Here is a 12,335-nt window from a genome sequence, read left to right on the forward strand (position 1 = left end):
TCTTTCTTTCGGCCATCTCTAAAGACGTCTTCAATCCTCCCAGTATTCAGGAAATATTCCCTGATGCTCTGTGTCCTAAGTACATGTTTTCTCCTCATCCCCATTACACTTGAGTTTCTATCTTCATGTTTCCCTCCACATGCCTGACTCCTGCTAGGCTGGAAACTTCTTGAGGCCAGGCCAGGGCATTCATTGCTATATATTCAGGACTGGTATCCAGTTATTAAACTCTGGCTGAGTTATCCTAATTATTAAATCCTGAAAAACTTCTGAAACTGTTGCTAAATAGCACACAATAGAAACTGCACGGGTGGTAAACTTTAATTAGTAAAATAAATTACAGTGTACCCACATTAGTTCAAGCTAATGTTCTGAGGCTCTGCTGGGGACCCTGCATACATGACTTCCCGTTGCAGCAACGTTCAAGCAACCTTCCCAGCACTATCTGCCAAGTCAGCCCCTGTCACGGTAAGCTGTGTTACTGCGGGGCATCTTATTATTTTTAAAAACCTTTTGTTATGGAAAATGTCAAGCATATTCAGAAGGGAGAATAATTAACCTCAGTTTCAACAACCACTCATCTTTTTTTCATTTATATCCTCACCTGTGTTTTAGGAGAAACACCGGTCACAGGATAATAACATCATTATCCTTGAACTACATAGTTGCCCTTGATTCAAAGTAGTTTAGTTCTTATTTTGGCTTCTTTTTAGCAGCACTTCTTGTGTAAGTGGTAAATGTGTGGTGTTTTGCTATTTTATATAAATTAAAAATCTATATATGTTAAAAATGAAGAGCCAGAATGAAAAGATAACAAACTATGCAAAACTTTCTTAACATTTCCTTTTAAATGTCATAAACATGAGTCTTCTGAACAGACATAACAGAGAAGAAATGATAGCGATAAAGAACTATAGCTTGGGAATCATCTGATTCTGCACGAAGTTCAGAACAGTCTGGAATATCTTTTGATACTAGGCAATAATTGATACAAAATAAGTAATTTGTATTTCTGGAATGAAAAGAACTTGATTATTTTGGTAAAAATAGGAATGTCTTATTGCTTATAATATGTATGTTGGTTGCAAAAGTGCTTGAAAATTGGGTTGTGAAAAGATCAGAGCGCTAAGAGTGCTTACCTATTTTGTCAAAATGGTAATCATGTTACAAATAAAGAACACTTGTGATCATCAATGAGCACCATCACAAATCAACTTCACACAGTGAAACATTTGAAAAAAGTCAGAAAAAAATGTCAGAGTGTCGATCAAGCAAAGAAAAATTTGGAAAGTATTAATAGAATTTTAAACTCTAGTGTATGATTAAAAATAAACATTTTCATATTCGAAATACTTGGTAGCATTTCAAAAGGAAAAAAAAAGAATAAACCCAGTGCCACAACTTAGAGTTATGGTCCCACTTACAGCAAAATTTCTTACCTACTGAAATGAGAACACAGCTTTTGAGAAATATACACGAGGTAATAAAAGTTCAATCATTTCCTAGAAAATCAACTATTTAATATAAAACATGTTTTAAATAACTTAAAATTAAAAATTAGAGGCTCTGAAGATGGCTTCATGGGTTTTGTTGAACTCAAAGCACAGGAAGGACAACATATCAAACTGAGAAAAAAGGTGTCAATGAGAAATATTTATAAGAACACCTTATTGGCGCAAATGTAATGTCAGGGAGAAATCTGGGGCTTTAGCAAAAATCCTGAAATTTACAGCTGTTTCAGTTTGGCACCTTCTGAGTCAAGCATCTCCGGATAATGCGATGAAAGAAACAAGGCAAACAAGAATCACTTTAAATATTGTTTTCATAAATTTGATATTTACTACCATATACCTAATATACGCTAGACGGAATAAAGAAATAGCGTGGAGACTTCAAAAATTGCAATAATAAAAATTGGAAAAATATTGGCATTTTGAAACGCAGCCAATAGTGCTAAAACTGCAAAGGTAGTTTATAAATCACATCGTCTGATAGATTCACTTTCACAGACACAGGTGATAACATTTAGAAAGTGTATATATATAAATATACACACATACGCATATATATATTAGTGATTTGTGTATGATATTCTAGCAATTACGTCAATATTATCTTTAGATATTCAAGAAAAAATATTTCAGCCTTAATAAGCTGAAAGATTAATGAATAAATGGCAAAACTGATCATATAAAAATAAGTAAAGGAAATATGAAAATGAAGCAAGAGTTGTTACAAAGTGAAGAATGGTATGCCATTTGACATAAAACAAAATATCAACTTAACAGAAAAGCTAATTGTATGAAAGTGTTTTTGGTTTTAGTGACAAAAGCAAAAACGGATGAACTTTTAAGTTTTTTAAAACGTGAATCCTGAAACTTCATCAAATAATTTTGTAAAACTCTGAGGGTTGAAGGGGAATAAAAATTAAGAAAATTAGGAAAATTAAACATGACATTTCAATAAACTGTTTTTATAATTTAGCTGATAATTGATATTAAATACCTGGAAATGTTAGGTGGTATCACAAAGATGAGAAACATTTGAATGTAAGTACTGCTAGTTTAGCAGAAACTGAGAAAGGGTTCCGTACTTTGCACAATACTGTCACTGTCAGGAGAAAGTACTTTTTGAGGCTAGATGTCATGTAATGACTATCAATTCAATAGAGACATAACTGGAAAAATCTGATGTGGTTCCTTGTTGCCAAATCAAAGCTCAAACAGAGGCCCCCTACAGTGAGTCAAACAAAATGACAATTTCTAAATAAAACAAACAAATGAACAATAACTTATTTGGAATTAAATATGATTTAATGAATCATTTGTTTTTACCATTTACATCATTTGACAAGCAATTTTATAATATTTGTAGGTTATCTTACTTAGGGAATAAAAGGGAACATATTTTAAACCGTTGTTTTATGTGCTAGTTCCACATGAATTCATTTTATTGTATTGGTTACTAAAGCTCATTTAGCCTATCAAAACTTACGTGGCCTCTGAGCCAAGGCTATGCACTTCACAGATGTTCCTAACTGGTTTCCCTCTTCCAACTCTTGCTCCCTTCAATTGCAGCCAGAATGATTTTTAAAATCATAAATCAGAAAACGTTCCTTGCCCACCTAAAACCATTTATTAGCTACCCTTTGAACTTCTAGAATAAAATCCAAATTTCTCACCTTGCCTTATAAACCCTGGTACGACCCAGCTCCTGCCCATCTGATTCCCTCTACTCCCGCCTTTAAGAATGGCTAAGGGATTTCTTTGGAAGGAATGATGCTAAAGCTGAAACTCCAGTACTTTGGCCACCTCATGCGAAGAGTTGACTCATTGGAAAAGACTCTGATGCTGGGAGGGATTGGGGGCAGGAGGAGAAGGGGACGACAGAGGATGAGATGGCTGGATGGCATCACTGACTCGATGGACGTGAGTCTGAGTGAACTCTGGGAGTTGGTGATGGACAGGGAGGCCTGGCGTGCTGCGATTCATGGGGTCGAAAAGAGTCGGACACGACTGAGCGACTGATCTGATCTGAACTCTTAACAGCATTTCCTAAAAGATGCCATCTGTTATCACTCTGAAGGTATTTCCCTTATTAACTCCATGTCTGTTTCAAATATAGCACTTATACTTTCTGATTATTTATTTTGTCCATTTCCTTTAAAAAAAAAATGTGTCTCCTCGAATAGAATATAAACTTAATGAAGGCAGGAACTCTGGCTGTGTTATTCAAGTTATATCCTTTGTGTCTAATATAATGCCTGCCACGTAGTAAGGAGTAAGTATTTGTTGAATGAAAGAACTAATGAATGAACTCTTACCAGCTTTGTAGATATCCAGGAGAGTTGCCGTGTACTTAACAAAAGCGTTTTCTTCAGTGACAGCTACGATCTCAACTTTATAAGCTGGTAAAAAAAGCACACGCACAATACTTTATGCTTATTACCACATTCTATGTCCAATAGAAGCCAGAGTCTGTCAAACAAACAAAAAATGAGGTGTGGCAAGCTCTTATGGGCACCCTGTGGTAAATCTATGTCTTCCAAGAAGGCTTCCCATCACTCCAGCAAGATTCTACTGGTCATGACTCTAAGGGATCACTCTGCTTAGAGTCAGAGTCACTCTGCCCACTGTTACAGAACAGGCTGATTAGGGTAAGAGCAATATTAAATTTTAAAAAGCATACAAAACAAAATAAGCCTTAGATGTAAAGTTCAGATTCTGATCTTTCAAGATGAAGAGCCTCTTCCTTCTCTGCATGTCCACAGAGGGGTCCTGTATCTATCACCCTCACCTGTCGTAGGAGTCTCCGTGTTCCCTCACCTCCATGCCTCTATGACTTTTATTGGTTTTGATCTTTGGTTTTTGATAGGACTCTGTTTTCCAACTCATCTTTGCTTGGATTGGCAGCTATTTGATATGATACATTCTCACTTCCCTTCATTCAGGCATCAATTTTTAATCTATGGTACGTTTGACTTTGCGTCTGAAATGACCAGCTTGAAGAGACGCATCTCTTCTTTGTGACCTGAGAAAAACTCCTCTTGTTCTTGCTTTCTTTGGGGTTAAAGTGAATGACCTAAAATTTTTTGTTCATTTTTGAGATCCTAGCTAGCTAGCAAGAGTCGGACACGACTGAGCGACTTCACTTTCACTTTTCCCTTTGATGCATTGGAGAAGGAAATGGCAACCCACTCCAGTGTTCTTGCCTGGAGAATCCCAGGGACGGGGGAGCCTGGTGGGCTGCCGTCTATGGGGTCGCACAGAGTCGGACACGACTGAAGCGACTTTGCAGCAGCAGCTAGCTAGCAAGACATAGAGCTCAGTGAACGAACTCAGTGTGGCAGAACCAAAGGCTGTGTAAATTAGTGGCTTAAACAATGTCCTGAATTTCAGATTCTTAATTATTTATAGTAGATAAGGGCAACGAACCTACTGTAGGCATAGGCGGAGTAAAGGACCGTTTAATTTTGTTTCTATTCTGTGATTCCATCATTAACCTGTAGCTCCAAAAAAGCCTACTAAGCTTTTTCTTGAATGTGGTAAACTAGATCCTGATTGCATGTACTCTCTGTGTTAAAACAGATTTTTTTTTTAATTTAAGAGTTTAAATTGTTCTATTGTCATAGAAAGAAATAATTTGGATCTAAATTTTAGGGGAAAATTGTTAATACAGAATTCTCTTCAAGTCTCAATATATTTTAAAAGTTGCAGTGGGTCTTGGCTGAGTTAGGCAAGTTTTCAGCATTTTTTAAAACTCAAGATGAATTTGAAGGAAAGAAAGATCATGAGCCACACAAGAGTTATTCTCATGGCTGTTATTTCCATTAATAGAATTCAGTGTTACCTACTGGAAATAATACTGGAGACCAGAATGTGTCCTGGTTCTATTACTTACTTCCTGCATGACTTTGAGTAAATTATTGCATCTCTCAGAGCCTCAGTTTCTTCACTGTTACCTCCAAGGAGGCTCATGGGACACCAGTGAGAGACCATATACAAAAACAATTGGTCAACAGGAAAGGCTCTGTGAACAGCACTGTGCTTATTTATTTATAAAAACCCTCCTACCAGCTGTCAAGAAAAATTTGAAATAGTGTACTATCTGTTCATTCTCTTTTTCTTAAAAAAGACAGAAGTAAACATTGGAAGCTACAGGTAGAAAATAAAGGATCTAATTCTATGAGGAGCTTGTGTCTGCAACTCTACTTGGGCATTTGATTTAGCTCTGAGATTTGGCCAACAAGAAGGAGATGCTCCTTTTGAGATGGAGAGAGTCTCAAATGTGGATTGCAATTGTGATATATTAACAATTAGTACTGACACTTGTACCTTGTCTTTGGAAGGAGTTTGGAAAACACTCAGACCCCCAAACCATCTTTGTTTCTCTCTCTGCTCCATCAACCGGAAGAATGCAGGAGTGAAATCATATACCTCTGCGGCTTCTCAAATGTTCTCTTTGACTATGTTTTAGCACTTTTAATTCAATGGAGTCTGGTGGAATAAAATGTTTTGGCTGTGTGTGTACCTCACTCCCATCATTTTTAATGAAAATCATATTTCTTTGCTGAAGGATAAATAACTTTGCATGTTAATGCTGAAAATTGATGACATTTTCCTTCAAGGGAGCACATGGAATGCTGCATCTACATAATCACTGTGTAAAATTGTAGGTCTTCCTACCTGATCAAGTTTTCATAAAATGTCATGTTTAATGGAACTTATATTAAACTTTCCAACTTACCGTATGCAATCTCTGGTTTACATGCTGTTTCCTTTCTAGTAGCTCCAGAGATTGTCAGATCCAATTCTGCCTGCATTTGCCCACAGTCAGCTGGATTTTGTGAAAGACAGCACGCGTTAGGTTAACGTAAGGAACAGGCACCTTTGGGAGTAAACACAGTTTTTCCTCATCTGCCCTGAGACAATCCAGTATAATCTTACAAATATCAGATTCCTAAGACCTGTCCCCATTTTCTCCTCTTCCATAAAGTGAAACAATATGCAAAGCAAAAACAAAACCAACAAAAAACAAAATCTTGAACACGGGACTTAGAATGGGTAGTCACTCCACATTGAGCTCTTTAGAAATATATATACTTCACTGAAGAAAGGAGGACATTTTCCCATTTTGAGTGTAATCAAAAATCTCTTGAAGGAACCAAACTGATGACTGACTTATGCTGTAAGAGGGAGAAATATGTACCTAGAAAATGTGTAGATTTTAAGGATTTTGAAAAACAAAAGAAAACCAAAATCAACTCAGACCCTCATGGAGTCTGCAGTTGATTATTGTTGAGTTCTGGGGCTTTTCTTTGGCCAATAAGGCTGCCTTGATTGGCAAAAGATTGAATGGAGAGCGTCTCTAACTGGGGAGGGCCAGGGGAAGGAGAGAGGAGATAGTGGCTTATTCCAGAGCCGCTGTTCTCTTAAGCAATGGTCCTATTGCACCAAAAAGACCAGGTAAAAGGTAAGAATGTCACATCATGTTATCTTTCCGATACCCAACAACCGCCTGATGGTGTTTCTCCCCACGGTAGGAACTATCGGCTTGTTCTGGAGCCGTTGCGATGCAGCCTTACAGTGCTCGAGGAATGCACTTTCCACCAGGTGAGATTACATTTCTACTTCTGAGAAATGACAGTTTGTCAAACAGCTCCCCCCAGATTAGCCCCAGATTATGAGTGGCTGCTTTAAACAAGTATACAGCCTGAACACAGTAAGCGAAGTTTACCTTCGATACACTTGCATGTTACTCCTTCACAGACTTTCTGAAGCTTGGTGTCTGACGTGCTGTAAAACATGGTGCACTGTTTATCTGCGGCGATGAAAGCATAGTTAGAAGAGGCGCCTGGCGGACACGCAATTTACCCGTCAGTGAATTTCGCCCATGGCTCCTTCATCACCCACTCCTAACCCTCTTTCTGTAGCTGAGGCCCAGGAAAGTTAAATTATGAACTGCCTGTCCTAACACAGGCCCCTCTACACTCAAAATATTCTCCCTCTCTGTGCTTGAAATCTTACTCTTCCATACTCATTTCTGAGAATGCAAGTGTTTGGTGTTTCAATGAATGAGAAGAAATAAATTATGTCACACGAGAGTCTATCGAAAGAATTACAATTGGTAATTGTTTAGGCTACAGATGAAAAGCATTGGTTTTTCCTATTGTTCAGGAGGAGAAAAGAAACACACACATATGTGTGTGTGTGTGTGTGTGTGTGTAGTTCTTTTTCAAGGAGAGGCTAAGTATCATAATCTATGATTTCAGAAGTAAAACTAGATTGAATGGGTCTCAGAGTTTTGGTTCACTTTAAGAGTTTTGTTACAAGTAGAACTGTCCAAAGTGAAGTTGTCTGCCTTATGAACCAAAGGGCTCTCCAGAAGGGGAGAGTTATCAGACGTGGCTGAATGACCAAACGCAGAGGTCATTCATCCATCATTTATTGATACACACTATGTACCTGTGGAGAAGGAAATGGCAACCCACTCCAGTGTTCTTGCCTGGAGAATCCCAGGGACAGGGGAGCCTGGTGGGCTGCAGTCCATGGGGTCGTACAGAGTCGGACATGACTGAAGTGACTTAGCAGCAGCAGCATGTACCTGACCCTGGGCTAGATGCTTGGGACAGAAGGATGAGAATGTTCTGGGGGTGCGCACAAAGATGTGCAAACACACAATCAGGGTGCAGCGTGAGAGGCGCTGTGCTAGGGCTCTCTGCAAAGTGCACTGAGAATGTGGACGGAGGGGAAGCTGGCTCTGTGAAGGCTGGAAATAACAGCAGGGCCAATGGCCTTCTCTGAAAAGGAGAGACGCAAGGGGAACAGTAAGCACCAAAGATAGACTTGAGGCGAAGAATGTGAGGGGAGCCGTCGAGTCCATTCGCCTATTCTAAACATGAAGAGACTGAGGGCCGGAGCAGTGGAGGGACTCGCTCACCCACTGGTTGTCCCAGTGGGGACGTTTGTGAAGAGAGAGCCCCGAGAGAAGAAATGTATACAATCTGCAGGCCTCAAGCGCCTTTCTTCAAATTCCATAATAAATACAGAGCAGTCTTTGGAAGAAACGTTAGAGTTGATTACCTGGTCTGTGGTACTCATACACTGTGAAAGTGGCGGGGCTCAGAAACCCAACTTCAAAAAGTTCAATTATCCGGAATCGAACACAAAGGAACTCGTTGGAAGGAATCTGTTTGACAAATGCAAAGATTAAGAAAATCATGAGAGACAAAAGACTCAAAATATTTTAGGCAGCAGCTGTTAAATAGTAATAATAAATGAAAAATGGTGAGAGGTGGAACTTACCGAGTTCAGTTGCAGAATAACATGCCCATCTTTGATTTCGTAGTCAGTTAATAATTGATCCACCTGTTCCACAAGCTAAGGGAACAAAGAGAGAAGCTCAAATTTAACTTCACGACCTTTCTGTTTAAGTGCATTCACCCAGTGATGGAATGTGAGGTCGTGGGGATGTAACCCACTATTTAAAGACAGTGAAGAGCAGCTCCTCCTCTTGAAAGAGTCTGAACATGTCATCACATGCATGCACATTATTCTGTCCGTGCAAGCATAATACTTGCCCCTGAATATTTATATAAATATAAAACTGAATATTTTTCAGTTTCACTTTGAAAAATAAAAACTTAGGTAGATTATCAGTTTGAAAAGAATATTCTGGGAGAGTCTAAGAAAGTGACATAGAATGAATGGAAATAGCTTTGTAAAATAATGCAGTAAATAAAAGCAAGTATCCATAACAATATTTAAGAGAAGACATTTACAGCTTTTAAGTCTTCTGGGTTTGCATTGACTCCAGTAGGCAGAGAGATATCCATCACCGCATGGGAGGACCCAGATGACGATTCTTCGCTGCTGAGCATGTAGCTGAATTAAAGTAGAGATAAGGACATGAAACAAGTAAATGGATAAGATTCTTGAAGGAAAGGCCCTGTTCCTTGGTAGGCTTTAACTCGCTAATTTGAGTCTCCAAGTATTTGCTTCTTTATGATACATGTGTTATAGTCTCTGAAGTTTAAACAGACCTCTGCATCATCTACCCCAACCCTTGCCTCACTTGATCAGTAACCTTGGTGGGCTACCATTCTGGAGTTGGAGGAGACCATAAAGGTATCCAGTCCAGTCTCTTAATTAGCTAGTTGAGGAGACTGCGGGCGAGAGTAAGGTACTTGTTCAAGGTCGCACGACTAGTTCGCCTCAGGGCTTCATAAGTCTATTGATTCTCATCCGAATTCTTTCTCTAGCAGAGCATGTTCGAAGAAAAAAATTAACTGTATATTGGCAAGAGACTCGATAAGCATGTTCAGAAACAGACTGGAAGGAACACACTAAATGTTAGCAGCTACTTCCTCTGGATGATGAGATCATAACGGATTATCTCTTTTCTTTCTCATGTTTTTCTCTATTTTCTAAAATTTTCACAATAGATATTTTATCTTTAAAAAAATGTTTCAAGGACTACCCTTTGTCTAGGAATTGTGCTTGTGGGGAAGCGGAGGAGAAAGGCAGAGGGAGTAACAGGGGCAATTTGATTTATTTTGTTTGTGCTTCTCTGGTATAAGAGAAAAGAATACTGAAATGGGGAATTAGGAAACTTGGGTTTTATCCCAGTTCTGCTGAGAGATTTCTACACATTACTTCCCCTTTCTAGAGCTCATTTTCTTATTTTTAAAATTAATTGTGAAAAAGTATAAACTTGTGCTTTAAAATTATAATTCCAAGACTTAGTTTTGAGAGGCAGAGAGGCCTGTTGCTACAGTTAAGCAGAGTTAATGATAAAAGAGAACGCTGGTGGGGTAGGGACTGGATCGGCGTGTGTTCTGCAAAGGTTGAGTTTTAGATTCCTGCCTCAAGATGTGGGAGAGAAAGCTGAACATTTGAGAGTAGAATTTCGGAGAGGAGTCAGGACTAAAGGAAGAGCCTGAGCAGACAGCTTCACAGGGGGAAGGTGAACTGATCTCACCCCCCAAAATAAGTATGAGTGAAATGGGAGCTATTATTCAAATTAGAGAGGTGATAAGGACTCTCTTTTCCCAATCTTATCTTATCTAGCATGCATAAAGCAGACCCTATTAGAAGTTTGAGATATCATATTTGCCATAAAAATGTAAATAGTATAAAATTTAACCCCATTCTTCACCAAATTAATAATTTGGAACAAAATATAAGGCAACGTGTAACTGAAAATATGGCGTCCAGCATCCCCGTGATTGGATGAATGAATGTCACCAAAAGTGGAGAACTCTGGCTCACAGATGCAAATACTCTGTCAACACGACGGAAAAGGGCCTCCTGAGTGGAGAGTGTCTATGAAACGTTGCTGGAGCCGTGATGACTGGTTGCCATGGCAACTGTTTCACCCATGGAACAGAAACCTTCCTTTCAAGAAGCCTTTGCCTGCTGCCAAAGACAGCAATCCTTCCCAAAGGCATTTTGTTCCAAGAGAAGGAGAGAAGTGAAATCCTTTTTTCTTTTCTTGTGAATACAACAGAGAAGTTGTAAAAAGCTAAATGCACGAAAGAGACCCTCTCAATATAGACGCTGTGCTGGCATTTTCTTAAACCAGGAGAGTGTGCATTTGAAGGCAAAGAACTTCTCACATGAATAAGCACTACACAGCTACATTTGGAATTTGTCCAACCCAGCTTCAGCATCATAAAGCCAAAAGCATGTTCTACCTGGGTTTTTTTGAACATTCTGTCCCCAGTTTATTTAAAACAAACAAAAGAGAACGGATACAGTACTGAATACCATATCTCTATTGCTTTCTTTTGTAGACTAACAATCTGGAATGCAAATTAATACGTTTTTGATGCGAGCCCTTTTATGCATAGCAGCGTTGTGGAAATACTGGAAGGTGCTTTGGGATCAGGTAGTCCTATATTCTTGCTTTACAGAAGAGGCCTGGAGAAGTGAGGTGATTTGCTGATAGTTACCTGAGTCCTTCATGGCAGAAGCTGCCCTCAGGAGTCTAGCTATCCTACCCCAGAGCCCTTCCTGTGCTCACTCGGGGTGCCTCCCTGTATCCCACACATTGATTCTCGCTTTGCCCAGAATGAGTTTGTTCATACCTCCCCGCAACACATGTTAGGGACTTAGACAGTGATCACACCCCGTCTGCCAGGAGAGGCACCCGAAGGAGGAATGGCAGCAGTGGGGTTGCCCGAGAAAGCGTGGCCTCGGCAGGACCTCAGGGAATGAAGAAGGGTGTGGAGGGGGAGCAGAGGGCAGAGCTTGGCCCAGGACAGAAGGCGGGGCTTCACCAGCTGATGAGGGGACCCTGAGAGGAGAGGGACCGGCCTGGGATCACAGACAAGGCTGGGAGACGAGATCGAGCAGCTGAGAAGCAGCGTTCCTTAAGGCTGGTGGTCTCAGAAAACGCTGCCTGAGGCAGGTGACTCGGAAACTGGACTGGGCGGCATGCTCTGCCTCTGACTGTGAAAACTTGGCAGGTTCCTTCACCTCCTGGTGCCTCAGCTTCTTTACCACTAAAATAAGGGGATTACTATATCGTTCCTAAAATCCTTTTCAGCTCTAATCTATGACATAACTGCATGGGATTTCTAAATTACCCATTCTGAATGCTTTGCATCATGTGTGATAACAAGTATAAACAGCAAAATACCAGCCATAGAAATCACTGTTGTTGAGAACAGGAAGAATTAAGAAAATAGAACAGAACAGGAGGTCCTCAGGGGTGGGAGAAAGAAGAAGGAATAAGCCTGTGTTCTAGTTCTGGCTCTTCCGCTGCCTGATTCACTCTGTGTGGTCACCAAGTTATATAGGCATATTTTCATAAACATTTTGGGATGGTGGCTT

At 39.7% G+C, this 12,335-nt stretch overlaps 1 protein-coding gene and 1 long non-coding RNA gene across 2 annotated transcripts in view; one reads left to right on the plus strand and one right to left on the minus strand.

Moving 5' to 3' along the window:
* Positions 1-12,335, minus strand: part of C5 (complement C5) — a 97,104-nt gene that overhangs the window by 1,973 nt on the left and 82,796 nt on the right. Inside the window, exons 34-39 of the mRNA XM_055579514.1 lie at positions 9,281-9,383; positions 8,805-8,879; positions 8,583-8,688; positions 7,237-7,320; positions 6,247-6,336; positions 3,824-3,907 (exon numbers count right to left, since the gene is read on the minus strand). Coding sequence (XP_055435489.1) covers positions 3,824-3,907; positions 6,247-6,336; positions 7,237-7,320; positions 8,583-8,688; positions 8,805-8,879; positions 9,281-9,383 — 542 coding nt within the window. The remainder of the gene's footprint in view (positions 1-3,823; positions 3,908-6,246; positions 6,337-7,236; positions 7,321-8,582; positions 8,689-8,804; positions 8,880-9,280; positions 9,384-12,335) is intronic.
* LOC129650728 (uncharacterized) lies at positions 337-7,541 on the plus strand. The gene is made up of 3 exons (XR_008713970.1): positions 337-468; positions 7,043-7,112; positions 7,269-7,541. It is a non-coding gene; the product is annotated as an uncharacterized LOC129650728 (long non-coding RNA).

Source organism: Bubalus kerabau, chromosome 4 (assembly GCF_029407905.1).
Source record: "Bubalus kerabau isolate K-KA32 ecotype Philippines breed swamp buffalo chromosome 4, PCC_UOA_SB_1v2, whole genome shotgun sequence".
Taxonomy (NCBI): domain Eukaryota; kingdom Metazoa; phylum Chordata; class Mammalia; order Artiodactyla; family Bovidae; genus Bubalus; species Bubalus kerabau.